This window comes from Protomyces lactucae-debilis, assembly GCF_002105105.1.
Source record: "Protomyces lactucae-debilis strain 12-1054 chromosome Unknown BCR37scaffold_8, whole genome shotgun sequence".
In the NCBI taxonomy this organism is placed as follows: domain Eukaryota; kingdom Fungi; phylum Ascomycota; class Taphrinomycetes; order Taphrinales; family Protomycetaceae; genus Protomyces; species Protomyces lactucae-debilis.
The window spans coordinates 531,034-555,112 of record NW_024468000.1 but is presented as its reverse complement, the minus strand read 5'-3'; the positions used below and the strand labels follow the sequence as shown (position 1 = coordinate 555,112).

General features: G+C 52.2%; 19 protein-coding genes across 19 annotated transcripts; 9 read left to right on the top strand and 10 right to left on the bottom strand.

The window, feature by feature from the left end:
* The first annotated feature begins 41 nt into the window (after positions 1–41).
* On the top strand, positions 42–606 carry BCR37DRAFT_302367 (YkoF-like protein). Its single transcript, XM_040866918.1, has 2 exons — positions 42–308; positions 363–606. The coding sequence occupies exons 1-2, from the start codon at positions 201–203 to the stop codon at positions 564–566; spliced, it is 312 nt and encodes a 103-aa protein (XP_040725876.1). The 5' UTR covers positions 42–200; the 3' UTR covers positions 567–606.
* On the bottom strand, positions 438–1,807 carry BCR37DRAFT_379337 (Sad1-interacting factor 2). The gene has a single exon (XM_040869246.1). It carries the CDS (start codon positions 1,775–1,777, stop codon positions 647–649), a length of 1,131 nt encoding a protein of 376 aa, XP_040725875.1. The 5' UTR covers positions 1,778–1,807; the 3' UTR covers positions 438–646.
* BCR37DRAFT_379336 (class II aldolase/adducin domain protein) lies at positions 1,738–3,167 on the bottom strand. The gene has a single exon (XM_040869245.1). It carries the CDS (start codon positions 2,781–2,783, stop codon positions 1,944–1,946), a length of 840 nt encoding a protein of 279 aa, XP_040725874.1. The 5' UTR covers positions 2,784–3,167; the 3' UTR covers positions 1,738–1,943.
* A 163-nt stretch (positions 3,168–3,330) lies between these two features.
* Positions 3,331–3,591, bottom strand: BCR37DRAFT_336698 (histone-fold-containing protein; the record flags this gene model as incomplete). Its single annotated transcript, XM_040867236.1, has 1 exon — positions 3,331–3,591. A coding segment is annotated over one exon (261 nt), but the record flags the coding sequence as incomplete, so codon positions are not given.
* A 136-nt stretch (positions 3,592–3,727) lies between these two features.
* BCR37DRAFT_379334 (actin-1) lies at positions 3,728–5,527 on the bottom strand. The gene has a single exon (XM_040869244.1). It carries the CDS (start codon positions 5,103–5,105, stop codon positions 3,876–3,878), a length of 1,230 nt encoding a protein of 409 aa, XP_040725872.1. The 5' UTR covers positions 5,106–5,527; the 3' UTR covers positions 3,728–3,875.
* Positions 5,245–6,340, top strand: BCR37DRAFT_379333 (domain found in IF2B/IF5-domain-containing protein). Its single transcript, XM_040869243.1, has 2 exons — positions 5,245–5,578; positions 5,625–6,340. The coding sequence occupies exons 1-2, from the start codon at positions 5,289–5,291 to the stop codon at positions 6,271–6,273; spliced, it is 939 nt and encodes a 312-aa protein (XP_040725871.1). The 5' UTR covers positions 5,245–5,288; the 3' UTR covers positions 6,274–6,340.
* BCR37DRAFT_302409 (putative small nucleolar ribonucleoprotein complex subunit) lies at positions 6,230–7,972 on the top strand. Its single transcript, XM_040866919.1, has one exon. The coding sequence runs from the start codon at positions 6,417–6,419 to the stop codon at positions 7,746–7,748; it is 1,332 nt and encodes a 443-aa protein (XP_040725870.1). The 5' UTR covers positions 6,230–6,416; the 3' UTR covers positions 7,749–7,972.
* On the top strand, positions 7,828–9,043 carry BCR37DRAFT_379331 (uncharacterized protein). Its single transcript, XM_040869242.1, has one exon. It carries the CDS (start codon positions 7,896–7,898, stop codon positions 8,739–8,741), a length of 846 nt encoding a protein of 281 aa, XP_040725869.1. The 5' UTR covers positions 7,828–7,895; the 3' UTR covers positions 8,742–9,043.
* Positions 8,696–9,506, bottom strand: BCR37DRAFT_379330 (AP complex, mu/sigma subunit). Its single transcript, XM_040869241.1, has 2 exons — positions 9,167–9,506; positions 8,696–9,128 (listed from the first exon to the last, which is right to left on the bottom strand). The coding sequence occupies exons 1-2, from the start codon at positions 9,239–9,241 to the stop codon at positions 8,769–8,771; spliced, it is 435 nt and encodes a 144-aa protein (XP_040725868.1). The 5' UTR covers positions 9,242–9,506; the 3' UTR covers positions 8,696–8,768.
* BCR37DRAFT_379329 (uncharacterized protein) lies at positions 9,307–9,966 on the bottom strand. The gene has a single exon (XM_040869240.1). It carries the CDS (start codon positions 9,676–9,678, stop codon positions 9,418–9,420), a length of 261 nt encoding a protein of 86 aa, XP_040725867.1. The 5' UTR covers positions 9,679–9,966; the 3' UTR covers positions 9,307–9,417.
* A 76-nt stretch (positions 9,967–10,042) lies between these two features.
* Positions 10,043–10,487, top strand: BCR37DRAFT_367345 (uncharacterized protein; the record flags this gene model as incomplete). Its single annotated transcript, XM_040868295.1, has 2 exons — positions 10,043–10,109; positions 10,151–10,487. Exons 1-2 carry the CDS (start codon positions 10,105–10,107, stop codon positions 10,485–10,487), a joined length of 342 nt encoding a protein of 113 aa, XP_040725866.1. The 5' UTR covers positions 10,043–10,104.
* A 15-nt stretch (positions 10,488–10,502) lies between these two features.
* On the bottom strand, positions 10,503–11,877 carry BCR37DRAFT_379327 (acyltransferase-domain-containing protein). The gene is made up of 5 exons (XM_040869239.1): positions 11,698–11,877; positions 11,489–11,650; positions 11,342–11,446; positions 11,136–11,302; positions 10,503–11,098 (listed from the first exon to the last, which is right to left on the bottom strand). Exons 1-5 carry the CDS (start codon positions 11,766–11,768, stop codon positions 10,560–10,562), a joined length of 1,044 nt encoding a protein of 347 aa, XP_040725865.1. The 5' UTR covers positions 11,769–11,877; the 3' UTR covers positions 10,503–10,559.
* Positions 11,878–12,014: 137 nt separating this feature from the next.
* On the bottom strand, positions 12,015–13,524 carry BCR37DRAFT_379326 (Vps51/Vps67-domain-containing protein). Its single transcript, XM_040869238.1, has 2 exons — positions 12,268–13,524; positions 12,015–12,223 (listed from the first exon to the last, which is right to left on the bottom strand). The coding sequence occupies exon 1, from the start codon at positions 13,241–13,243 to the stop codon at positions 12,485–12,487; it is 759 nt and encodes a 252-aa protein (XP_040725864.1). The 5' UTR covers positions 13,244–13,524; the 3' UTR covers positions 12,015–12,223; positions 12,268–12,484.
* Positions 13,345–14,854, top strand: BCR37DRAFT_379325 (uncharacterized protein). Its single transcript, XM_040869237.1, has one exon. It carries the CDS (start codon positions 13,394–13,396, stop codon positions 14,795–14,797), a length of 1,404 nt encoding a protein of 467 aa, XP_040725863.1. The 5' UTR covers positions 13,345–13,393; the 3' UTR covers positions 14,798–14,854.
* Positions 14,855–15,211: 357 nt separating this feature from the next.
* Positions 15,212–17,187, top strand: BCR37DRAFT_392613 (uncharacterized protein; the record flags this gene model as incomplete). The annotated part of the gene is made up of 2 exons (XM_040871179.1): positions 15,212–16,315; positions 16,357–17,187. 2 exons carry the CDS (start codon positions 15,212–15,214, stop codon positions 17,185–17,187), a joined length of 1,935 nt encoding a protein of 644 aa, XP_040725862.1.
* Positions 17,188–17,215: 28 nt separating this feature from the next.
* BCR37DRAFT_379323 (uncharacterized protein) lies at positions 17,216–18,265 on the bottom strand. The gene has a single exon (XM_040869236.1). It carries the CDS (start codon positions 18,095–18,097, stop codon positions 17,264–17,266), a length of 834 nt encoding a protein of 277 aa, XP_040725861.1. The 5' UTR covers positions 18,098–18,265; the 3' UTR covers positions 17,216–17,263.
* Positions 18,266–18,292: 27 nt separating this feature from the next.
* BCR37DRAFT_379322 (GC-rich sequence DNA-binding factor-like protein-domain-containing protein) lies at positions 18,293–20,872 on the top strand. Its single transcript, XM_040869235.1, has one exon. The coding sequence runs from the start codon at positions 18,319–18,321 to the stop codon at positions 20,812–20,814; it is 2,496 nt and encodes an 831-aa protein (XP_040725860.1). The 5' UTR covers positions 18,293–18,318; the 3' UTR covers positions 20,815–20,872.
* Positions 20,873–21,338: 466 nt separating this feature from the next.
* BCR37DRAFT_379321 (DHHC palmitoyltransferase-domain-containing protein) lies at positions 21,339–22,548 on the top strand. Its single transcript, XM_040869234.1, has one exon. It carries the CDS (start codon positions 21,464–21,466, stop codon positions 22,463–22,465), a length of 1,002 nt encoding a protein of 333 aa, XP_040725859.1. The 5' UTR covers positions 21,339–21,463; the 3' UTR covers positions 22,466–22,548.
* A 217-nt stretch (positions 22,549–22,765) lies between these two features.
* On the bottom strand, positions 22,766–23,968 carry BCR37DRAFT_379316 (uncharacterized protein). The gene is made up of 3 exons (XM_040869233.1): positions 23,644–23,968; positions 23,392–23,442; positions 22,766–23,223 (listed from the first exon to the last, which is right to left on the bottom strand). The coding sequence occupies exons 1-3, from the start codon at positions 23,771–23,773 to the stop codon at positions 23,123–23,125; spliced, it is 282 nt and encodes a 93-aa protein (XP_040725858.1). The 5' UTR covers positions 23,774–23,968; the 3' UTR covers positions 22,766–23,122.
* Between the last annotated feature and the right edge of the window lie 111 nt (positions 23,969–24,079).

The window sequence follows — 24,079 nt, the reverse complement described above, 5'->3', positions numbered from 1 at the left end:
GTCTTTTGTCTTGTTGCGCATTTCGGTTGCCCCGGACCAGCAGGAGAAGTACGCTCAACACCTCAATTGAGTCAACATCTCATCTGTGTCAACAGCTCATCTCTACTCATTTGCGCCTTGAATAGCTAGCGGCTGGAATAAGATTGGCACAAAGAAGACAAGACGACAAGTAAGACGACAAGAAGGACGAGACAGGCACGATGCACTGCGTAGCTGACTTCTGCGTGATCCCCATGTCGACTCCATCTGCCTCCGTTTCCGAGTACATAGCAGAAGCCCAGCGCGTGCTGCAGAAGACTGGATTGAAGGTGCGCTATAAATGGCCTGCTAGCACTCTCGGTCATTGACTAACATGAATGTAGTTCCAAATGCATTCATATGGCACCGGGCTTGAAGGCGAGTGGTCAGAGGTCATGGAGGCCATTGGCAAGGTCCACGAGCGGTTGCATGAATTGGGTGTGCCTCGGTGTGCAACAGACATCAGGATTGGAACGAGGACTGACAAGCACGGGACAATGGAGCACAAGGTCAAGGCAGTAGAAGACATCCTTGCAAAGGACGCATAGCTGAAGAATGCACAGAATGTACCAGAAAAGGCCCGTCGCTACAAACAAGGCATGGCGCTAGAAGAAGGGGGAGACATGTGCTAGTCTGCCATGACATCAACAATGACATTGACGATGGCAATCAGAATCTCTGCTGCAATCAGGATGATGACAATGTACTCGAGGTACTCGCCCTGTGAGTGTGTCATCTGTTCCTTGAGCATCGACAGCAGATCAGAGATGACTTGCACACGCTGATTCAGGAGCGTAACACGCTGATTGATCTCCAGGTACGACCGCGCCGCTTTGTAGACTGGCTCCAGATTGGGCTCTGACCAGCAGAGCTCCGGCGAATCAAGCACCGACCCAGACAAATTGATATTGATGCGTAGAATGAAGAGCTCGCCCACAGACATCATAATCTTTTTCCGCGACATGTGGACCTTGCCCGACTCGGCAATAGATTGTGGGATGTCCTTTGTGTCTTCGATGGTTGAATCAACAAGTTCTTCGAAGAGAGAGATTTTGACAGACTGTGCAATAGCATGACTGATGGCGAGCTTGATCATGTAGTTTTTGCCATCTCGCAAGGTGATAAAGTCATTGTAGATGCGAGACGTGTACTGCGTTGTGGTATAGTAGTTGAACTCTTCAATCTCGACGTCGTCTTCAAGCAGCTTTTCGACTTCAAACTTGGCAATCTCCTTGAGGAAGCGCTTTTCATTGCCCTCAGAGAAGCCCCAGAGGACGACACAGCCATAGTCGAAGAGGAAAACTTCGCTGATGACACGCTCTGAATTTGAGATGGCCGTTGCATCGAGTTCGTCATCCTGTCCCAGGCCCAGCAAATCTGCCGTTGCTGGCGGTGAGGGATCCGCATCCTTGTAGACGTATGGCGAGTAGATGCATTCATCCAAACGTTTCGGCATTGTATAATGCGACAATTTCCGAGCTTGCAAGAACTTGAAGAGCGCATCCATCTTGTAGGAGCCTGCTGTACAGAATGCCGTCACACGCGGTAACCGCGTCCGATGCGCCTTGCCAAGACGCTCTGCATCTCTCCTGGCGGTCGTTCCCTTGATTTGATCAAGCTGGGAATAAACTTCTCTGCCGGACTCTGTCTCTCGCACGTCGTCGAGATTGTCTGCTGGCAAGAGTTTGAGTTTTGATGCAGTCTTGGTCGACCGCTGAGGACCCAGCTTCTTGGCCGGCGCCGGCTGTTGATTTGACATGGTCAGATGCTTTTGTGTGTGGTGGAGCTCTGCAGCTGGTTGATGAGTTTTGTGCGCGCAGTGACGTCGAGTATCAGACTACCAGGACTACCAGGACTACCAGGACTACCAGTATTGTTCTGCTGCTATTTGACTGACTATTGACTGCTATGAGATCTCACCACTGCTAAAGACGAAAGTCTCCCTGTGAACGTACATCAATGACCTCAAACTCTGGCTGGAAGCTCAGGTAGTTGGCATTCGCAGTGCCAATGCTCTTCCACGTCTCAAAGGCCTCCTCGTCTCTGATCTTCTCCGTCACAACTCCGAGGCTAGCGGCTGCCTGGTCTGCCATGATTTGTACCTGGCAGCAACGATCCATGACGCCAAACAAGTACACTGCTTCGTCTACCGTCTGGCCACACGTCAATAGGCCGTGGTTCTGCAAGATCAAGGCACGCTTGTCTCCCAATGCTTCTGCAATACGCACGCCTTCTTCCTGTCCAAAGGCAACACCGCCAAAGTCCTTGTATACGGCATGGTCATTGTAGAAGACGGTCGAGTCTTGTGTGGTGATGTCGAGGGGTCTGCACAGTGTACTCCACGCTTTGCCGGCAATGGAGTGGCAATGCACGGCTGCCTTCACATCGGGTCGCAGTCTGTGGATGGCGCCATGAATAGACCATGCAGCGGTGTTGATGGGTGCATTCTCGTTGCCGCCTTGACCACGCACAATCTGACCGGCACTATCAATAAGGACGAGGTCGGAAGCCTTCATGAGAGTGAAGTGCTTCATGAGTGGATTGATCCAGTAGCAATCGGGCATGACGGGGTCTTCCACAGACACATGACCTGCGACGCCTTCCTTGCCGTAGGATTCTGCGCCCAGGTAGCGGAAACCTGCGGCCATGTGTTCCTTGATCCATTGTCGGTGCTTGTGCGGGTCATCGAAAGTAGGCGGAAGGTATGCGCTTGTGTTGGCGCCTTTGAGGACGGCCGGTGTGCTTTGGTCTGTGGTGGTTGACATGGTGGATGTCCACTTGTATTGCACTGGAGTAAGTCTATCTACTTGTACTTCTACTTCTACTTCTACTTCTACTTATACTCCATCGATGAATGCGACCGCGGCACTTCCGACATTTCAGATCCAGGCCGTGTCACTCATCAACATTAATTATACAGTCTATGGGCATCATAGTAAGGTAAAAGCACATAGATTACGCAAAGACTCACTCGTCCGGCGACAGTAGATCGCTGACCCGGCTGCGTTTCATCGGCGGCTCAGATTCCGGCTCATGGGAAGACAAAGCCGCCTCTGATTGAGAGCCCGTAGCTTGTGTCGGTCCCGTGACAGAGACATCCGCTTGTGCCGCTGAGTGTGGAGGCGACGCTGCTGTTGCTGCCGCTGCTGCTTCTTGCTGGCTTGCCGCAAATGTTTGATGCGCTGGCGGTCTCCCCCTCGTCGCATTCGTGCTACGCTGCCTTGAGCGCCGTCCATCTTGCGGACCAGACGCACTGCCACCCGCTGTAGCTGCCTGTGCTGCTGCATTCGCCGGTGGTACGACTGCTGCAATCTCTGGCAATGCAGCGACGTGTTCCTCCAAAAAATCAAAGGTCGTATCTTGCTTGACGGCCATCTTGAGGTGGCCCGGCAGCACGCGCTTATGCCCCGTTGCCATCGCCTGCTGGGCTGCTGCTGTCACGAGTGACTGCATGAAGAGCTCGAGCGCCTTGGAGATGACGACAGGCACGACTTGTGCGACTTTGCCCACGTCGTCGTCGGCCTGCATGATTTTCTTGATGCGGGCAACAGGGAAGCGAGACTTCCATTCTGTGGGTGCCTCTGCCTTGGGCTTGGGCGGCATGCTAGCGGTAGCGTGTCTTGGTAGAGCAGGAGAACAGCAGTAGGATCAAGTGTAGACACTGCAAAGTAGATCAGGAGTTGAGTATTGACGTTGAGTCTCACGCTGCTACACCAAGTCACTACTACTGGCCTACTGGTACTATTTGTACTATTTGTACTACTGGTACTACTGGATTGTTGTAGTACTTATACACCTAGACTCATAGACAGCTACCTGCTCTGCATACTCATCTCCACATAGCATACAAGCATTCATCACTTACAGCGGCGCTCAATCAGTGCAAGCCGGTCTGCTCCCTGCTCGCTGTACTCCTCTTTACTCAACCACAGCTGGTGGAAGGTGCCCAACGACGCCAGAATACTGCCACCGAGCCAACCTGCACACTTCCGCTCAACTGTATTGCCTGCCGCTGAGATACGCAGCCGAGCGCCCGGGAACAATTTGGCCATCTCCAACTGCAATCGCTGTTCGAGGCCTGGAATGAGACTCGATGCGCCCGTGACAATGATATTGCTGAGCAGAGCAGGCCGAATGTCGACTTCTGCCACAGACAAGGAAGCTTGCATCATCGCTTGCAGAGATTGGTGGGACTCGTCTGTTGTGAAGAGGCTTTCTGCAATAGCAAAGCGTTCTTGCTTAAAGAGCTCCTGGCGGCCTGTTGGGAACTCAAACATCCTGGCAGGTCGCGATGCAGCTGCTTGTTCATTGAGCGGTCCCTCAAAGACTTGCAAGACATGTTCTTTGAAGGCTTCAACGATACGCCCACGCTCATACTGCATGAAACTGTCAGACAGACCTGGCACTTCCTTGAGCACCGCACCGGATCCTGTCTCCGGTGCACCTTTTCGCTGTACCAAGAAGTGTGGTGTGACATCGACGCCGCGTTGCTTCAAGAGTGCATTCACTTGCTCGCTCAGGGCAGCGCCTGCAAATGCCTGTTTCTGTAGACCACGCTTGAGGATGATGCCATCATACACGGGCGTGACACTGGTGACACTGTGTCCAATATCCACCACGAGCGCCGTTGACTTGCCACTCGCAAAGGCAGCAGCAACACCGCCCTTGAGGAGATACGCTGCCGGTGAGCCGAGCGTTTCAAAGGCAATCTCCATGGTCTTTTGCCGTTGCTGCGGCTTCACCCAGCTCGTTTCGGTCATCATGAGCGGATGTTCATGCGGGTCGGCGCGTAGACCCGTGTTGAAGATGTACTGCCACAAGTCAGACGCGGCATCAAAGTCCGCGACGGTGCCTTCATGCATGGGATTCTTGATTTCATAGTCGGGTCTCGGGGCATGAATACTGCTATCACTGTAGAAGGACTGCTTTGGAGTAGTTGCAGACGCTGCACGGAGGCCATAGCTGGTGGGGATGTAGGACTTGGGCGCATCTTCGCCTGCATAGCCTGCGCGTGTTGCATGGGAGCCTGGGTCGAGGACGAGTGCTGAGATTTCGTCTCCTCCGTACTGGACTGCGCCTGCTGACATTTTGTAGCCTGTAGCCTGTAGCCTGTAGCCTGTAGCCTGTAGCCTGTATCCCTGGTAGTCCCTTGCAGTAGTAGTCCCTGGCAGTAGTCCCTGGTAGTCCTGGTTGTTTGCTGGAAGGAGAAAATCGAAATCAGAGCAAGAGACCACTCAGCACCACCAGACAGCTACTCAGTCGAGACAGCCATGAGTGACGCAGAGCAGCAGCAGCTCGCAGCAGAGGACCTCGCCTTCGACCCAAGTGTCAAGAAGAAGAAGAAATCCACAAAGCCAAAGGCAGTCAAGTTTGACCAGGATGCCGCAAATCTCGAAGAGGCAGGCGACGCAGACGATGTGCTCGAGCTGGGCACGCAGGTCAAGCAAACAAGTCTAGGCAATGATATTGAAGAGGGCAACGTTCAGGATACGGCAGACGAGCCAGCGGCCGAACAGGCGGAAGAGGTGGGCGAGTTTGACTTTAGCACCACAAAGAAGAAGTATGTCCAGCTTCCATCAGAAGTGTCAGAGGCTAACAGAATTCAGGAAGAAGAAGAAGGTGATTGATACAGCAGCGCTGGATGCCTTGGAGCAAGAGGCAGGCACGACCGCCGGTGACGCGGCAGATGAAGACGACGGAGACGCCACAGACAAGGCGCCTGCTGCGCGCCAGAACAAGGCAGAAGGTGAGCCCTGGGTGGGTTCGGACCGTGACTATACATTCAAGGAGCTGCTTCAGCGTCTCTTTGACCAGCACCGCGTCAACAACCCCGATGCTGATTCAGGTGAGAAGCGCAAATATACGATTGTGCCGCCGAACGTGCAGCGTGAGGGATCCAAGAAGACGTGCTTTGCCAATGTCGCCGACATCTCCAAGCGTATGCACAGGTCGCCGGATCATGTTATCCAGTTCATCTATGCTGAGCTGGGTACCAATGGCTCGATTGACGGTGCAGGTCGGTTGATCTTGAAGGGCCGTTTCCAGCAGAAGCAGATTGAGACGGTGCTGCGTCGGTACATCAGCGAGTATGTGACATGCAAGACATGCAGGTCGCCCGACACGCTTCTTACAAAGGAGAACCGACTCTTCTTCCTGGACTGCGAGCAGTGCAATTCAAGGCGGTCAGTTGCGGGCATCAAGGCTGGTTTCAGTGCACAGATTGGAAAGAGACGTCTCAACAAGCCTGCCACGTAGCTGCTCTTCTCTCATCATCCTCCGTAGCCCATCTACTGCATCTATTCCATCTATTCCCCGTCTTCGCCTTGATCGCGTGAAAAATAAATTTATCGAGCAGCGACCAGCACCACCCACTACCACTTCTCTTGCTATCTCGCAGCATGAAGGTCAAGGCCCTGTCCAGGTCCCAGGACAACTTCGCGCCCTCCACAAAGTCATCCCAGACACCCATGCCCAGATCCCTCAATCCAGCACTCCACCCGCAGGAACGCGCACGAGAATACACCCGCGCCCTCAATGCCGTCAAGCTCGATCGCATGTTTGCCGCGCCTCTGCTCGGTAGTTTGGGTGATGGCCATGTCGATGGTGTGTATGCCCTCTGCAAGGATCCAAAGCGCGCCGGCGTGCTGGCGTCCAGCTCAGGCGATGGCGTGGTCAAAGTCTGGGACCTCGTTGCTCGTAAGGAGCTGTCAAAGTCCTCCACCAACCATGGTAAGCGGCACGATGGCATGGTAACGGGAGTCGCCTTCAATGCGGCCGGTCACCTCCTCTCTTGCTCGCAGGACAAGTCAATCGTCCTCATGACACCGGACGGCGAAGAAAAGCGGCGATTCCAGGGACAGTACGGCTTCACCGGCATTTCAACGCATGTCTCGGAATCGACATTCGCTACATCCTCCACGGCAGTAGAGATTTGGGATACAGACAGAGATGCACCGGTCACGGCACTGACATTTGGTAGTGACTCGCATCAAACCGTCGCCTTCAACCAAACCGAGGCTTCTGTGCTGGGGTCCTTGGGCTCTGATCGCAGTGTCACACTCTATGATATTCGCACTGCTTCAGCACTATCTAGACTGACCATGGCACAACGTGGCAATGCACTTGCTTGGAATCCCATGGAAGCCTTCAACTTTGCAGTGGCGAATGAAGACCATAATATTTACATTTATGATATGCGGAGATTGGACAGAGCCCTCAATGTGCTCAAGGACCATGTCTCTGCCGTCATGTCTGTTGACTTTTCACCCACAGGCCAAGAAGTCGTGTCTGGCTCGTATGATCGAACTGTACGACTATGGAATGCGAGGCAAGGTCGGTCAAGAGATATCTACCACACGAACCGCATGCAGCGTGTATTTTCCACAACATTCAGTGCAGATGCTCGGTATGTGTTTAGTGGCAGTGATGATGGCGGTATCCGGCTATGGCGCGCTGAAGCCTCGTCGCGATCCGGTGTCATGAATCAGCGTGAACGCTCACACAGGGAGTATGAAAAGACACTTGTGGAACGATACCAGCATCTACCGGAGATCAGACGTATACAAAAGCAGAGGCATATTCCCAAGGCCGTCAAGAAGGCGTCTGAGATTAAGCGTGTTGAGGAGGGTAGTCTCAAGCGTCGCGAGGAGAACAAGAGACGGCATGAGGCAAAGACGGTGGGCAAGCGGAAGGACGAGCGTAGCAAGAACGTTGTTGCCCTGTCCAAGTAGCATGAGCATAGTGAGCATGAGCATGGCAGCGACTTTAGTATCTTTACTGAATATTTGTGACTTGCTCTTCAAATTTGACGATGGACACTCACCAGGTCAAGCAACTGAAATGACCTTCATCAGCTTGTATCTCTCCTGATACTGCTCATGTCGCTCAGGCCCGTCACGGCGTGCATCGCCTCATCTGCACGCTGCCAACTCCGCACAAAAGTCTCCGTCACAGCTATCCGCCGGCGTAAGGCCAATATCCAACGGCAAAAGGATTTGCGCGAACAGCGTCTGCCGGCCGACTTCAACCCCATCGTGGGCAAGCCGACTGCATTCACATCCGGCCTGTTGACACCGGACAAGATATGGACGAATGCCAGCATCAACCCCGAAATGACTGGGTCAAGTGAGGTTGTTGAGGAAGAAGCGGATACGAGTCAAGTGCAGGCGAAACCGAGTGATGCCTTGTATTTCAGCAAGCAGCAGCTCAGCAAGGTCCAGCAGGCAGTGCTACAAGCGAGTCTCAATAGAGAACAAGCGAATCCTGCTCCCGTGGCGACATCTCTCCTTCCTCCAGCCAAGGAAGACACCAGTACAAGCAAGCCAGGCAGTCTATGGAATCAAGGTCGTGCAGCAGACCTGCAACAGCGCAATGCACAAAAGACACAGGCGTCCTCGCGTATTGTGTCCCTGCAGAATGCCAATGCACGGACGCTGCGGGCATATAATACAGCCGTCGCGGTCAAGGAGTTTGCGAGAAGTGAAGGCGACACAGGAACTCCCGAGGTACAAGCTGCCGTGTTGACGGTTCGCATTCTAGCACTGCAGTCTCACATGCAAGGCAACAAAAAGGACAAACACTCTTACCGTGGCTTCCGAGGACTTGTCCACAAGCGACAGAACGTGCTTGCTTATTTGCGTCGCGAAAGTGTCGAGCGGTACTTTGCCTGTCTCGAGAAGCTGGGTCTTGAGGATCAGAGCGTCACCCGCGAGATCTCCATGTAGATTCATCAATACATTCTTAGCATAGCCTTATTCTAGCTTTTCCAGCATCTGCAGGCGTTCCAATATCTTGGGCTTGCTCACCTCTTCGACCTCGCCTGCCAGGAAGATTTCATCGAGAATGGCATAGACCTTGTAAAAGTTGAAGACGAGGTCCAGCTCGCAGACGTTGCCAAAAAAGGCGTCCAGCACTTCGACAAAGAGATGGATGGCCTCGAGTGTGAAAAGTTCATTATCCGTGACATCAACACACGCGCAAAAGAAGAGACCTGCATACCGCCGATAGATGATGCGGTGTGAGAGGTACTCGACAAAGTTGGATTGACTCTTTTGATCGCGTGGTGCAATGAGACGATGCACCTCGCCTTTCAGCTTATTCTTCTCTGCATCCTTCTTGTCAGCCTTGAGTCTCATAGCATCACACATACAGAGTATGGATCGTAGTACTTGGACAAGCGCGTCTTGCCCTGTCGGTTCTGCACCAGAATAAAGTGAAGAGGCATCAAGCGAGCAGATTAGGTGAGAGAGTCCAGTAGACGGACTAGCATCAGCTTGAGGAGCCAAGTTGCCGACGGGAACAGCCTTGAGCTAGCAGAAGTGTCAAGAGCAGGAGTACTTGGTGCAGTGAAGCAGTCGTCGCATCTCGCTGCGTGTAAAAGTTGCGACAATCAACTACGCATCACATTGACTCCGACCGAGCAAACAGATCGATCAAAAGACTCCTAAACGACCCAACACACATGGAATCCTTGGCGGACTTCCTACAAGACTGTAAAGCAGCAACTCGCAAGGAGCTTTTCAGACGAGACGCCACTCCAAGTGGCACAGGCGAACAAGCGAGGTGGAACCAGATCAGCTCAGACGCAGCCCACCAATACAGCGACATGGCAAGCGTACACGTCCCAAGCACGCCCATGGGCCCTCCGGACGCACCAGCCATCACCCTTAACCCCTCACCACGCTAGACGAGGTGACCACGTCGAACTGCCCCGAAGTAGGACAGCGAGACAGCGGTGTTGCCCGCTATATAAACAAATATTGGCTTAGGCCAGATCGCCAACAATGACGGAGCAGGAAGTGCCGCAACCCATTGCGCGCGAGGACAAGTATTGGAAGAACCATACACGTGAGGCGTGTATCTTTCAAAGACAGAACAAGCGGCGGTGCCGCTGAGTTCCTATATAGGCCATAGAGTCCTGAGAGGAGTAGGTATGTAAGACAACGGAACAAAAAAACAAAAAAAAAATCAACTACGCGCCAAAAGACCACAAAACCAGCTCAGCACAGCGCCTTCCATCTTCAGTCCTCTGCAGCCTCAGAGATAAAGGCAGTCGTTGCATCTCTCGCACTTCTATAAAAGAAAAATATGGCGTGAGTGTGTCTCGTCAATGGCAACAAAGACTAACCAACAGCGATCTTGCAGGCAAGCCCAAGAGCGAGCTCACAGATGCAGAGCTCGCCAAGCTTGAAGAATTTGAATTCCAGACAGGTCCGCTCAGTGTTCTCTTGAATGCCGTCAAGAACCGCAACCAGGTGCTTATCAACTGTCGCAATAACCGCAAACTACTTGCGCGAGTCAAGGCCTTCGATAGGCATAGCAACATGGTGCTCGAAAATGTCAAGGAAATGTGGACAGAGACACCGAGAGGGAAGGACGGTAAGAGAGGCAAACCCGTCAACAAGGATAGATTCATCAGCAAGATGTTTTTGCGTGGCGACTCGGTCATCCTCGTCTTGCGAAATGCTTGATCACGAGCTCACGCACGACCTCTCCCAAAGTCCTGTATATGTATGGCATTTTTACTTTGCACACAAGAGCATCTACGTGAATGTGTCCTTCTCAATGACATCCTCGCCGCCAGCATCCTTCTTCTTGAAGATGGCCGGACGCGGGACACCACCTTGCACAACATCATACTCGTAGCCTTCATCCGACAAATAATACCGTGCATCGTGTGCATGTGGATTCTCTGCCGGATACCCTGCTTGGAGTCGCAGCTTGGAGACAGCATCACGTAGCTCCTTTGCCAACTCACGCCGGATGTCTTTCGCTGCTTGTGAGTGATTCAGCGCAAAAGGCACCAATCGAGGGTCATCCTCATTGTCCGGAAATATTTGCCGCGCTTCTGCCACCATCTGTTGCCACTTGTCGACATATGGCTGGATGATGGCATCGTCGATGGGTTCGCCAAAGGTGACTGTAATCTTCTTACCGACACGAGGCAAGAACCGTGGCCATTCTCTACTCTCGTGCATGACTTGATCGAAGCCTTCAATGAAGAAGGGGACAATGATGGGTAGCTCGCCGAGCATGGCCGTCTCAAGGACAATTCGAGAAATGCCCCACTTGAAGTATCGCACTGGCATTAGCGTAGATCATCAAGGGTAGATGGATACTTGAGTAGTCTTTGGACTGTCGTATGCGTCCTTCTGGGAAGACATGCAGCCACGCATTCGATTGGCTCAAAAGGGTGATGGCATCATCGAGAGCTGGCTGGAACATGCCTGCGCCGTGCCTGTATGTGGCCAATGTCTGCCCAGAGGAGAAGAAGGTAGATAGGACCCTAGCATTAGTATTTTGCCTTATGGAAGAAGGAACTGACTTGTTGGTGAAACAAATGTCAGCACTGCCCATCGACCAGCGCACATGCGTCGGATTGAAGAGCGTTTTGGCGGGCATCACGCCCCACAGGAGCGGCTCATCCATTCTAACCTGTCAGTACTTTTCATGCAGTGTCAGAGAAGCATACACGCTGATGTGATTACAGACAGAGATGACTGGCCGTTTACGAGTCTGAAGCATCTTGACAAATGCCTCTCGGCCATGTGTCGTGACCGATTGTGTGCCGTAGAGAAAAGCTTTCGAGAGCATCCCAACCGTACCAAGCGTTACAACACTCGCAGCTTTCCATCTTTGAAGCCATTAGCCATCTGATCATAGCACATAAGAGCATATTACGCAACAGAGCCCTTGAGCTGAACACATCGCTGAGCTTGGCGTGCCGGGATGACCTCCCAGGAATTTTTCATGAAGCTTCAATATCCAATAGCTTTATAGGAGCAATGCAGAATCAGGGTATGAGAGCGAGTATACGTACAAGTGAGACAGCGAAAAGGAGCGGTGTTGTCTGGGTTTCCGAGGCCAAAGCAAATAATTAAATGTTCACATGTGCTCCCGTCATTTTGGGGGCAGAATCAACTTCAACTTTCAAGGGGTACACAGCGTACTCAGTACACTCTCAGTGTCTCACTCAAGGGCAGCACAGTGGGCAGAGAGACTGTGAATGATCAATTCATAAGTGTAGAGTATAGGCATCCGGTTATAAGCAGCATGCATGACTGCATTACTGCATCAAAATTCATCTCCTCTTCATCAGCTGCGTCTCTAGAGAATGCAGAGCCATGACTCTGTCGACTGCGAGCTCGCGCTCTAGCGCATTCAACTGACTATAGTCTGGTGTGTCACAGATACCAGAGAGCAGTGCCTGCTGGTTAGTCAAATTAGCAGCATAACAGTGGGCGCACTGACACTGTAAGAGAGACCGCTGGCTGGTGTGCGGGCAGGACTGATGACTGAAGCATCTCGAGCTGGAAAGCAAGGAGTTCTGGGTGAAATCTCGTCGTCTTGTACTTTCAGCGACTGCTGACTATGCCCAGCTCGCTCCTCATGAGGCATGACGCAAGCGCACAACAGTCGTGAATAAGATGGCAATAGGTGTACGTGTCCAGATAGGTGCTCGGATGATTCAGTCCTTGGCGGGCACGGACGGCGCTTGCTCCTGCTTCTCCTGCTTTCCCTCCTCAAGTCTCTCCTGAATCTGCTCACGTTCACTACGCAGCGAGTGTTTCAGTTGCTGTGCAGTGTCTGGATCGAGCAGAGCATCGCCAGACTGCTCCAAGACAGCCTCGACGTCAGCAACCTCGTCAAGCGCAGCTGCATACTGCTCAAACGCAGTCAAGCTCGAGATGCGTATTGTTGCCTCCTGCAGCCATTGCCTCGTCAAGTCTTCTGCACTCTGAGCAGTGATGAGCTCGTCTTGTTCGACTGCTGGCTCAGTGGCACCAGACACAGTAGATAGCTTCCGGACACTGTGCAAGATTGACTCAAAATCGCCCCAACTCACAGACATAGCATCAAGCCGCAGTCGCAGCTGCTTGATAGTCTCAGAGATGGTGAGGATCCTGCCATAATTGTCATAGATGAGTGCTTTGCGTTCACCATTCAGCACACGGATCTCCTTGACGAGCTCATTCTCAATCTTGAGCAATTCTTTTGCACCGGGCGTTTGGTTCACTTTCGCAACATACTCGTCCAGCTGAAAGTCATCCCTGTCGAGATCTGGATTATGGCCGACGGGTCCTTGGTTATGTAGCGCACTATTGCCTGCGACACTGCTTTCAATGCCGTAGTAGGAGCGTAGATCCTGACGTTTACGCTCTTTCGGCCGCCTTCTTGGTATGTCAGTGACAGAGTTGGGTATCCTGGGAGATGAGGAGAGTGACATGGCCGTGTCAGCTCCAACAGCGCATGGAAGGGACGCGTGTGTTGGTCTCTTGGGCTTGATGCTGGTGTCTGTCTCCGCTCGCAACTTTGAGCAACACAGAGGCAGACTCTCTTCACACCAACACTGACCACTGTCTGCTACAAGGCAGAAATGAGCTCAGCGGATCCTCTGCTGGAGGATCTCCTCGTCGTACAGTTTGCCCGCCGCTATGGCACAACAGACCTGACGACCGCCGCACAGAAACTCGCAAAAAGTCCTCTCCTGCCAGACGATGCAAAACACAAGACACCCGAGGCGATGCAAGCGCAGCTGAAACGGATTGGTGGACGAGAACAACTTGCGCTGCATGCAGATATGGATGTATTGTTTGGCAAGTTACGGAAGCGCAAGATGGATGAGTTGATTAAAGCGATTCGCGAACAAGAAGTCATGGCGGATAAGATGAGGCAGCAGGCTGCAAAGCCAGCAGAGATTCAGCCTGCTGCTTTGCCTAGGTCAACGTGTGCAGAGACACAAGCACAGAGGCCACGGTCTACAGGCACTCAGAAGGAAATCACGGCGCCTGTAGTGAAAGAGGTGCAGGCAAAGCCAACACCCACAGAGGAAGAGGTTGGCTTGGTAGATGAGATCATGAAGGACGTCTCAGATGGTGAGACAGAGACGGATGCGCATACGTCCAGGGAGCCCACTGCTGCTCCTACCGAGGAATCTGCAAAGAAGGACCCTGCGTCCGTGTCCGTGTCTGTATCTGTATCCAAGGAAGCAGAGGAAGTCAAGGAAGAGCCTGCTGCAACAAAAACAGCGGAAAGTGTGGAAGAACAAGCAAAGGAGCCTGTCACTGTCATGTCATCTGCTGAGGAAAGCACAGATGAGCTGTCGGAGGTCGATATCGAACAAGTCAAGGAAGAGACTCGTCCTCTGCGGTCAGAAGACAAGGAGACATCGCAGCCAGCATCCAAGGCTGTGTCCAAGGCTGGAGACGACTCAACAGCAGAGCCGGAAGAGATGAAACCAACAGAGACAACTGGCCGAGGCAGGCGGAAACGGTCCGATACAATGAACACGTCTGTGAGTGTTGACAGTGCAGCAGCGTCAAAGCGAGGTCGACGCAGGACAACGCTGCCTGCGGTGCCTGTGCTTGATGCAACACTTAACATGACAGAGGCCGAGCTGTTGGCCTTTAAAAAGTTCCAGAGTATCATTCTACCTGTCCTGACCAATCTTTCGAGCCACAAGTACGCCAGCTTGTTTGCGCAGGCTGTCTCCGACAAGGATGCGCCGAATTACTCCAAGGTTGTGCACCAGCCGACTGATTTGAAGATGCTCAAAGCTCAGATCAAGGCTGGGCAGATCACAAACACGAACGGCTTTCACATTGCTGTGCTGCGGATGCTGAGCAATGCAGTGATGTACAACCAGGAGGGCAGTGAGGTGAGCAAGATGGCGAAGGAGCTGTGTGAGCACTGTGAGAGCGTGATTGCCATGTTTCGGTCTGCTGAGTTTGAGCCTGAGCAGGAGGAGACGCGGACGCCGAAGCGGAGGAGGAAGCAGTAGCCGGTGGTACGTAGTCTCTACTACTCTAGCAATCTCACAGTAGTACTCAGTACTGTACTAGTAATTGTACATGTAGTACAGTAGTAGTCTCTCTGTCGCTTCTTGTTTTCTTTGTCTGCAACAACACAACAGCGACCAAGAGACAAGGCAACAACGGACAAAGGCAGGCATCTGTAGCTTCTATTTGTCCTCTGGGAGCATCGCACAGGATCAGATCATATGTTATAACCCCCAGCAGCAGTATATCTCCCGCATTCATAGCACAGCACCGCCTCGTCACATCTCTCTTCGACTCCTGACGCGACGACACGCGCGCGTACGCAGGCGATGTCAGTCCACAGCATACTAGATCGTCTGTTCGATCGATATGATCCCGGCAACTCTGGCACAGTCAGCTCCAAACATCTGCTAGACATGGTCGACAATCTGGATGATGCGCTACCGGAAGACGCAGAGCCAGTCATGGCAGAGCACCAGAGGGCACAGGCAGAGGCACTCGTGGAGGCAGACTTGCCCATGACGCGCGAAGAGCTTGATATGCATCTAGCAGACCTCGGTGTAGATGTCACAGCGCAACATGCATCCGATCGAGCAACAGCAGCATCAGGAGCAGCACGGTCGCGACTCCCTCTTCCTCGCACACACTCCACCACACCTTCCCTCGACTCACCCGTATCGCGCATCAAGCCAAAGTCAAGCCTCTCCTACAGTGACGTGGAGACACCGAGTCGACTCGCGCGCAGACCAGCGCAGCCGGAACGCAGCTTCACAGAACTCAGTGAGATTTCCCTTATTCCACAGTCGCAGACACCTTCCCTCCTCAGACAGCCCTCCTTCCGCAGTACCATCAAGAACAACAGGACGGGTGCCTCTGTACCCTTGGCGCAGTCAACACCGAGACGCGATCCCGCACAGAGCGCTGCACGGATCGAGCAATTGACCATGTCGGAAAAGGAAAACACACGACCCTCATCCTCCAGCTCAAGTCCCAATGGCAGTGATCGCAATGGCCATGGTGGTTTTACAAGACCCGTATCGCAAGGCAGACAGTCGCTTGGCGATCGCTACAGCAGCCATGGATCTCCCAGCTCACCCTCTGTGCGCTCGGAAACAACGCGAGAGATACCAAACATGCTCCTTCTGCAAGATCACATTCGCGAGATGCAATCAAAAGTCAAGCAGCAGGCACAGACGATTGACTTGAGCGAGCACCGCATTCAAGAACTTGAGCGTCAGGTTGAAGAGCAAGCGCGTGCCTTGCAACTACGATCAAGAGAGGCGAATGACAGCAAATCGGCAAGAGACACAGCCAAAGCGCAGGTGCAACAGCTCGAGCAGGATCTAGGAAGCGTGCATGCAGACAAGGATGCGCTTCAGCAACGATGGACCCTCGTGCAAACTGATTTGGCTGAACAGAGGACAGCGCTCGACTCCTTACGCAGCGCTCATACAAAGTGTCTGGCAGAGCTGCATGCATTACAGGAGCAGTACAGTATGGCTCTTGCAGACAAGGAAAAGGTACGAGCTTGTTTTGTGTGTGAACAATGGCTAATTTGCAGGCACAAGAAGAAACAAAAGTCTTGAAAGGCACAATCAATGGTCTGCAGACTCAGGTCGATCAGCTCTCCTCGGTGGAGGAACGCTTCGAGAATGCTCAAGAAGCGTGTCGCCGATACGAAGAGCAAGTCGAGACCCTTCGTGCTGAACGAGACGAGGTCAAGCAGGAGCTGGCCAACAAGGTTGTCCTCTCCGCTAGGAGCGTCTCTCAATCATTGAAACAAGACCTGCGACGTCCCAGTGAGACTGCTGCTGAAAGGCCCGTATTGATGGACAAGGCTGTACAAGCGACTCGCGAAACGCGATCGTGGGGAGCACAAACAACAAAGGAACGCTTGCGATGTGTATCACGCTTGACGCAGACCGATTCAGTCTTTGAGCCAGCTGGTGCACCGCCAGAGTATGCAGCAGACGAAGCCATCAAACGTCAACGCGACATGGCTGAAATGACAAAACAAATGGCCTTACAAGAGTCCCTTCTACAAAAACTCAAATCCCTTCAGGAGCAGCAGCGTGAGACGGCACGTCAAAAGCAAAAGTCGCCGTTTACATTCACCTGGCTGCGTGCATGGATCCTCGTCACTGCTGCTTTGGCCTTGTTCTTCGCTGGCTACCTCTCAGGCATGCTGGTTCCATCACCTGCGTCAGGTATGACTTATGCAGAGATGCGTGCCTGGCACAACGCAAATGCTCTTGATTACTTGCTCGAGTACAGAGGCGTGCTCGGTGGCAGCAAGTACTATCGCTGGTGGGAAGGTGGTCCACTGTGGCTGGAGAAGCTTTGTTATTGGCTCGATGAAAAGCTATCGGATGGCACGCCCTGGCCATCTTGATTATTCTGCCAAATAGTAGTACTAAACATGATTTTACGTGAGTAGCAGACTAAGTTCCCTAATGCCTTCTATATTACTATATGACTGATTTACTGCCACCAAGACGCTGATGGAGGGCTTCGGCCGCTTGAATGCCTGCAGTCCCTGCCTCGCCAATCAGGCCAGGCCCAAGCGCGTCCGATGCAACGAATAAGGGACTTCCATTTGGATCTGCTCGCCAAGACGGGGACTGACTTTGTCGTACGGCTTCTGCATCTACAAGTGGTTGTGAGTATCGCCACTTTTTGAGTTGCACCTTGTCGAATGCATCGCGCGACTGTCCAATGAAGTCAAGAATGCGGTTTTCAACCGTTTCAATGTCGGTCTCTTCATACTGAGCTTCTGACCAAGCAGGGGTCGCATGGACAGAGAGTGGGACGGCGCCTTGCTCTACATTCGCCTGGATGTGTAAGTGTATCCTGACCTTGTGGATGTTGGCATTGTCCTTGAGCTCGTCCACTTGCATCGCCTTCTTTGGCCACAGCAACAGGATGATGGACTTGCTATACTCTGCTGCTCCGTCAAGCTCCTGGATCATTCGTTTGAAGCCTTTGATTAGATTGATGGTTTGTGGTACCGGAGCCGTCAAGATGACCCCTTTGCTTGAGAATGTTCGTTGCTCAGCGCCATCCTTACCCGGGGTCTTGAGCTCGGCAGACACTGTAAACAAGGAAGACTTTTGATCATAGGTGATGTCTGATACGGTGCATCGTGTCAGAATCTCATGTTTCCCGGCCGGCAGACGCTTTGCGAATGCCTTGGCGAATGCATTCAGACCAGGTTGGCCTGTCACTCGCGTTTCTTTTGCTTGACACAGCTGCTGTTTTACGAGTAAAGCCTTGAATGCATCCGTCGAGCCATCAGTGAGCATGATCTCCTTGCTGGCAGTGTCAACATACCGTCGTTGGCCATCAGTTTTGTCAAAGTAGCGTGTTGCTATCCGACCGCCCACAGAGGGGCCCTTGTCGAGCAGCACTACATTTAGGCCAAGCGCACAGAGTGTATGTGCAGCTGAGAGTCCTGTGACACCTGCCCCGACGATGATAGCATGGGTTGCCATGAAGATGGACACTCTGGTCTGAGTCTGGGAAAATGACGTCCAGAAAAGTTGATTCTACACCACAGACAAGAAAGAATAGCGTGTCGCACAACCATAGGTGCATGGCCTACACTGATTCCAGCGACAGCGACAACAATAGCGAGGACAGTGATGGACAGCGTACTGCTGGCTTTGGCTATCCAGCCGCAAAACGGCGGAGAACAAAGGAATCAACCATGTTGGGTGTCTTTGGCAGTGATTCGGAAGACGAGGATACGCGACTGATGGACAAGACGATGCGCAATAAGGCGCCTACGTTTCAACAATCTAGCACATTGGGCAGTGAAGAGGTATTAGAGAGACACTCGCCGCCGCCCGCATCTTTTGCACGAGCGACTCCTGTTAGCGCAAGTGCGACCATACCTGCCAGTCGGCCTGCTGTACGACCATCAGCATTCGGCCAATTCGAAGATGAGCCCTCTGCAAAGACGCAGCAGCGTCATTCCTTCGCGCAGACCAATGCACCCATGCACAAAAGCGACAAGCAAGCAGCATCAAAACTCAAGTCAAGCAAAGGCGCGCGCATGATGGCCATGATGGGCTATAAGGAAGGAACAGGCCTTGGTGTCGGCGAGTCGGGTATTGTGAATCCCATTGAAGCGCAACAGCGCACAGAGGCTAAAGCTGGTCTTGGCGCCGGCGCTGAGGATGAGCCAAAGCGAGAGAAAAGTAGAAAGCATGGCAAAGCCCGGACAACACCGCTGAGTGGTACGTTGGAGGACGGATATGACAGAAGGAGCGACCAGCCGAAGCTCAAGTACAAGACTGCCCAAGAAGTGATCAAAGAGGCCGGCGGCAATTTGCCACTGCCACCGGCTCTTAGCAACTTGCTGGATATGACGGGCGAGCAGCCCAAGTTGATTGTGGATGGCGCTCAAAGATTCACAACCGGTAGTGCCAATCAAGCAAATGAGGAAGCAGATCGGTCTTTTCAACTGTCGCAGGTTGCGAGACGCGAAGTCGAGATGCAAGCAGTCAATTGGAAGACCCTGCAAGACCGGAAGCAGCACACTGAGCTTGAGATTCGACGATGTCGTCTAGAGATGGAATCGCTCAAGGCAGATGTAGAGAAGCTTGAACAGCTGGTCTCGCAATGCACAGCTCTTGACCTAGCTACAGAGGATGACGAGGAGGAGAAGGCCTTTGCTGGAGCTTGCAATCAGCTTGCCTCTCTTCGATTTTCAACAGCCGACAGTGAGCGTTTCAAGCTCGATCAACTTTGTCTGTCAATTTTGGTTCCTATGATTCGGCGCATGCTCCCTGCCTGGGATCCTCTCAAGGAACCTGGCAAGTTTGATGCCATATACAAGCTACGGCACAACCTGAGAGTGGCCGACATGTTTGATGAGTCCATCACGTCGCTTCCTGGGAGAAACAGTACGTCTTGGGAGACATTCATGTACACAGTCTGGTTTCCGAAGATACGATCAGTTCTGAATGTGACGGCGTGGCAGATTGAAGACTCTCCTCGAGCAGTGACTTTGCTTGAACACTGGCAGGACTTGACTCCTCCTTTCCTCAAGGCACAGATACTCTCACAGCTGATCAGCAACAAGCTTGTCGCTACCATCAAGGACTGGAATCCGCGCAAGACCAGTCCAGGACCTCTGTCATGGGTTTTCGAATGGCTCCCTTATTATGGGCCCCAAGCAGTGGAGCTCATGGATCCGCTCAAGCAAAAGTTTGGCTCCATTCTACGCAGCTGGCAAAGCAAGGAAGGAAAGCTAGCCGATCTCAAGGATTGGCAAATGCTTCTTGGTGGGGCTACAGTACAAGCGATGCTCGTCACGACCGTCTTGCCAAAACTCGCGTCGTCCTTGCGGCATGACTTTGAAGTGGATCCAGGCGACCAAGAGATGAGCCTGCTTGAGAATGTCCTTTCATGGGCAACCGTCTTTGATGCATCCATCATGTCCAAGCTGCTTGAAGCGGAATTATTCCCAAAGTGGTATGAAGTGCTGCATCTTTGGCTCAGCAGCGATGGGAATTTTGAAGAAATCAGTCAGTGGTACGAATGGTGGCAATCGGTCATACCTCCTGCCGTTCTTGCCCAGCCAGAGGTCAAAGCTTGCTTCAATCGGGGTTTGCAACTCATGTCGCACGCACTTGATCACGGCGCAGATAAGCTACCAGCGTTGAAGGTCGGTCCACAAAAGCCTTTGGGCCACGCAGCAGAAGTCAAGCGTCAATCGACGCAAAGGCAAAAGAAAATAGCCACCGAGGCTATCAAGACTTATGCGGATGAAGCGCAAGATATAACATTCAAGGATGCCGTGGAATTCTGGTGCGAAGAGCAAGGGTTCTTCCTTATTCCTCTGCGGCGTGCGCATGAAGAATCTGGCAAGAGCCTATTCAAGCTCTCAGCCAGTCCTAAGGGACAAGGTGGCGTGACTGTATACTTTCAAGGGGATTTACTCATGCTCGTCAAAAGCGATCAGACAGTACCCGTTGGACTTGAGGAGGTTGGAGCGTTGCTGAAGAAGAGATAGAGTCTATCATGGAGGGCAGCAGCGTAGCCTAGAATAGTAGAAGTAACGTCCGACCCTGTGTGCCATCTCGCAGTTCCCCGTTTCATCGTTTCTGGTGCAGGGACTCGCAAACATCCAACGGCGTCCTACTCATAGTCGCTTCCTAGTGCGCCCTTGCGCTTCTCTTCTTTGCAAATAACTTGGCAGCTGTCGCACACATCATCACATTGAGGCGCGTGCTTCTCAATGATCAGGCCGCACTCGTCGTCCTTCTCCAATAGATCACAACACTCAACGACCTCGACCCATCACAACAATCACCTGGATGGCAATCATCCATTGAGAGCGAATGGCAAACCCAAAAGAGAACCGCTGTGCCCATTGCCGAAGCAAGGGACGACTTTGATTGCGAATGATAGCCGCAAGTCGAACAGAATCTTGTCATACCTCATTCCCCCATTTTTGGTTGCTGCAGCCACTTACTCTTGTAAGGATGACAAGCCTCTTTGGTTCAATATTGACTTCTAGGCTACTGTTGGTACTTTCTTTGCAAAGATTGGTTTCTCAAGAATGGTCGGCGGACCACAGGCAGTATGACATGCATCTATAAATGCTCCTATTCTAACAGCCAGTCTGTCTCATTGTATTTCAAGCGTTCATTCTGGTTCTTATGGCGTGGTCATTTTTCAGGGTACTACTCACACCTGCCGGCTACCTTCCCAACGCCTCAGATCGAGCGCGTGCCGCTGGTGTGGACCCCGAGCGTCACGGCGAACAAGGTAGCGCACCCAACGAAGATGACAAGGTGTACGGCAAAAGACCGACAGCCAAGGAGGTGAGAGCTTTCTTGCAAACACAACCACTTGCAAGTCAACCGACGTGGATCGCACGAAATGACGCGACGGACGGTACCCGATACTGTGGGATTTGCGAGGTCACCAAATATGACCGCGTCCACCACTGCTCAGAGGTCAATCGGTGCGTCAAGAAGTTTGATCATTTTTGTCCCTGGGTCGGTGGCGCATTGGGCCACACCCGATACAAGTTCTTCTTTCAATTCGTCACGTATGTGGCCATCTACAGCGTTCTCTTGGTGGTCACGTTTGCTGTGGCTGTTGGTCAACGCAAAGCAGCGATACGGCGGAATGATGGCACGTCTATACCGCATAATGTTGGTCTGTGGTACTCCTGCATAGCACTTGGCGGACTCTTTGCATTGATGATGATTCCATTCTCGTTCTTCCACGGCCGGCAGATTCTCCTCAACCTCACGACTCTGGAGAGCATTGCTGCACATGACATTACCGTCATCCACCAAACAGAGCGAACAACTCCCTCTGGCGAAAAAGTACCCATCAAGGAGCGCGTCACGCTTTCAAGTGGCGTCAATCCATTTGACTTGGGGCTATGGCGAAATTGGCAGCAAGTTATGGGTGAGTTCAAGGCGGACAGATGGGTCGTCTTGCGTGTTCTCAATTGGATTTTGCCAATCCAACAAAGTCCCGGCGATGGTCTTCTATATCCCTGGAATCCTGCGGTGCTCGAGGAACTCGCTCGCCGGGATACGCAGCTGAGCGTGACGCTCTTGTCGGAAAGCACGCAGACGGCAATGGACAATGAAGAAGCCACACGAGCTCAGGAGAAGCTGGCTGCTGCATCACCGCAGACCTGAGATGGCCCTGACATTGTAAAACTGGGTTCTCGGCATTCACATAGCATACAGCGAGCACATACCTCAGTGCACTTCTAATTGTTTCATGGTCGAAGCCTTTTGGCCGTGCGAATTTTGCTCTCAACTTGGGCAGCAGACAAATTTTGATTCTCTCGACTGAGCTTCAATACTCCTTGTTTGAAAGCTGGCCTTGTTTGGGATCTGAGTCTCGCGATGAGCATGCTTATTGAAGAGCTGCTCCCGTGACAGAATTCCTCATGAGTTCCTAGCTAAGACGCGCAATCAGCATATTGACCATGGTAAGGCCCATTATATGACGCGTGACCGCAAGCAAGACCCAAAGCAAGCTGGAATCGATTGATGACAAACAATACTAGAGTCTCAGACAGGCCTTTTAGTAGGGGCTACATGGCGATGCAACATTTAGCTCTAGAACTGACGTTCCTCCAGCAAGCTTTGGTTGTCTTGTTCTTGTCTAGCGTCCTGCAAATCTCAAAAGACTAACAAGTATAGCCCTACAGTCAATGTCAAGGAGATCTGACGCGTGCTTCGCAAGTGCTGCGGCAAGACCAGAAGGCTATCTGGACTGTTGCAAGGATGAAGAAAATTACCGACTGATGCCTGTAGAAGTACATCGTGCTTCTGCAGTGCGACTGCTTATAATACTTGGCTGTATTTTTTTGCTGAGCTTCTCTGTCCCGATGCTTCCTTGTCTTGCTGTGGCTCTGATGCGTCGGCCTCTTCACAAAACAACAGTGGTAAGTACAATTTGCAATGAGAGGGCGAGACGCTATTGATCTGATGAATGCTGCACTGGGCACTAAAGTGGCCAAAAGGCTGCTTGTGATGACAAGTGCGCAATTAGAAACTGCTTTCTGATCTATCAGCTACCTCTTTGCAGTACGGTTCAGCTTGCTAATTCCCAGAGCTCTCATGACTATCTGAAAGGGCGCCCGTGTCATTCATGAGCCACTCTGGTAAGTCCTCCAAACAGTCCTTCTCTCCATGCAATTCAAATTCGGGCTTCGAATGATGAAGTCTTTAGATGACGAGTCTGAGTAAGTTTCTTCTTGACGACACAACCTATTTATACCATTCATGCCTTTTCTGATACCAAGTCCGACTTTGGAGTCCTGCATGGAGAGACTGACATTCACCGAAGCAGCGCTGACTTTTAGGCTTCAGCCTTTGACCACGTCCATTCATGTCGAGCAATGTTGCCCAAACAACGTAAGCACCTGAGAGGTGCACAGGACCGGGAAGCACGCACACGATGACCAAAAATAACAAGCATATGTCTGACTTCATGAGGACTCAAATTAGCTCTATCTGATGCGGTGCCTTGTCGGCTCTTGTGCATGCCAAACTACTATGGGAATGGAAGCTGACAATCAGGTCTATTGTGCTTCGTTCATCGTCTTGAAGAAAGGCTGCGACGAAAGAAACGTTGTAGGCTGTGCTCAGTCACTGCTGCTCACAATGATGATCTTAACAACCTCACGACGGACTTCATCAGCTCTTTAGCAATGATGAAAGCTTTGTAAATGATCTGAGATGGCTCATCTGTTTGCCTGCGACAGTCTCTTTCGTCGTGGCGCCTTTGCGATTGCGCTC

What these genes read in the sequence shown, in the direction of transcription:
- BCR37DRAFT_379334 (XM_040869244.1), bottom strand. Translation starts at nt 5,105, where the DNA reads ATGTCAGCAGGCGCAGTCCAGTACGGAGGAGACGAAATCTCAGCACTC.
- BCR37DRAFT_302367 (XM_040866918.1), top strand. Translation starts at nt 201, where the DNA reads ATGCACTGCGTAGCTGACTTCTGCGTGATCCCCATGTCGACTCCATCT. An exon ending in TGCAGAAGACTGGATTGAAG is followed by an intron (nt 309 to 362) that starts GTGCGCTATAAA and finishes ACATGAATGTAG; the next exon opens with TTCCAAATGCATTCATATGG.
- BCR37DRAFT_379323 (XM_040869236.1), bottom strand. Translation starts at nt 18,097, where the DNA reads ATGCTCACTGATGGCTCGACGGATGCATTCAAGGCTTTACTCGTAAAA.
- BCR37DRAFT_379330 (XM_040869241.1), bottom strand. Translation starts at nt 9,241, where the DNA reads ATGCCTCTTCACTTTATTCTGGTGCAGAACCGACAGGGCAAGACGCGC. An exon ending in AGTACTACGATCCATACTCT is followed by an intron (nt 9,129 to 9,166) that starts GTATGTGTGATG and finishes GCTGACAAGAAG; the next exon opens with GATGCAGAGAAGAATAAGCT.
- BCR37DRAFT_379326 (XM_040869238.1), bottom strand. Translation starts at nt 13,243, where the DNA reads ATGTCACTCTCCTCATCTCCCAGGATACCCAACTCTGTCACTGACATA.
- BCR37DRAFT_379329 (XM_040869240.1), bottom strand. Translation starts at nt 9,678, where the DNA reads ATGGCTGGTGCGTCCGGAGGGCCCATGGGCGTGCTTGGGACGTGTACG.
- BCR37DRAFT_379337 (XM_040869246.1), bottom strand. Translation starts at nt 1,777, where the DNA reads ATGTCAAATCAACAGCCGGCGCCGGCCAAGAAGCTGGGTCCTCAGCGG.
- BCR37DRAFT_302409 (XM_040866919.1), top strand. Translation starts at nt 6,417, where the DNA reads ATGAAGGTCAAGGCCCTGTCCAGGTCCCAGGACAACTTCGCGCCCTCC.
- BCR37DRAFT_379331 (XM_040869242.1), top strand. Translation starts at nt 7,896, where the DNA reads ATGTCGCTCAGGCCCGTCACGGCGTGCATCGCCTCATCTGCACGCTGC.
- BCR37DRAFT_379333 (XM_040869243.1), top strand. Translation starts at nt 5,289, where the DNA reads ATGAGTGACGCAGAGCAGCAGCAGCTCGCAGCAGAGGACCTCGCCTTC. An exon ending in TTTAGCACCACAAAGAAGAA is followed by an intron (nt 5,579 to 5,624) that starts GTATGTCCAGCT and finishes AACAGAATTCAG; the next exon opens with GAAGAAGAAGAAGGTGATTG.
- BCR37DRAFT_379336 (XM_040869245.1), bottom strand. Translation starts at nt 2,783, where the DNA reads ATGTCAACCACCACAGACCAAAGCACACCGGCCGTCCTCAAAGGCGCC.
- BCR37DRAFT_379316 (XM_040869233.1), bottom strand. Translation starts at nt 23,773, where the DNA reads ATGAAGTCAGACATATGCTTGTTATTTTTGGTCATCGTGTGCGTGCTT. An exon ending in ACGTGGTCAAAGGCTGAAGC is followed by an intron (nt 23,443 to 23,643) that starts CTAAAAGTCAGC and finishes TGGAGGACTTAC; the next exon opens with CAGAGTGGCTCATGAATGAC. An exon ending in TTCAGATAGTCATGAGAGCT is followed by an intron (nt 23,224 to 23,391) that starts CTGGGAATTAGC and finishes AATTGTACTTAC; the next exon opens with CACTGTTGTTTTGTGAAGAG.
- BCR37DRAFT_379322 (XM_040869235.1), top strand. Translation starts at nt 18,319, where the DNA reads ATGACGTCCAGAAAAGTTGATTCTACACCACAGACAAGAAAGAATAGC.
- BCR37DRAFT_379327 (XM_040869239.1), bottom strand. Translation starts at nt 11,768, where the DNA reads ATGAAAAATTCCTGGGAGGTCATCCCGGCACGCCAAGCTCAGCGATGT. An exon ending in CAGCTCAAGGGCTCTGTTGC is followed by an intron (nt 11,651 to 11,697) that starts GTAATATGCTCT and finishes ATGGCTTCAAAG; the next exon opens with ATGGAAAGCTGCGAGTGTTG. An exon ending in GTCTGTAATCACATCAGCGT is followed by an intron (nt 11,447 to 11,488) that starts GTATGCTTCTCT and finishes CTGACAGGTTAG; the next exon opens with AATGGATGAGCCGCTCCTGT.
- BCR37DRAFT_379321 (XM_040869234.1), top strand. Translation starts at nt 21,464, where the DNA reads ATGGCGTGGTCATTTTTCAGGGTACTACTCACACCTGCCGGCTACCTT.
- BCR37DRAFT_379325 (XM_040869237.1), top strand. Translation starts at nt 13,394, where the DNA reads ATGAGCTCAGCGGATCCTCTGCTGGAGGATCTCCTCGTCGTACAGTTT.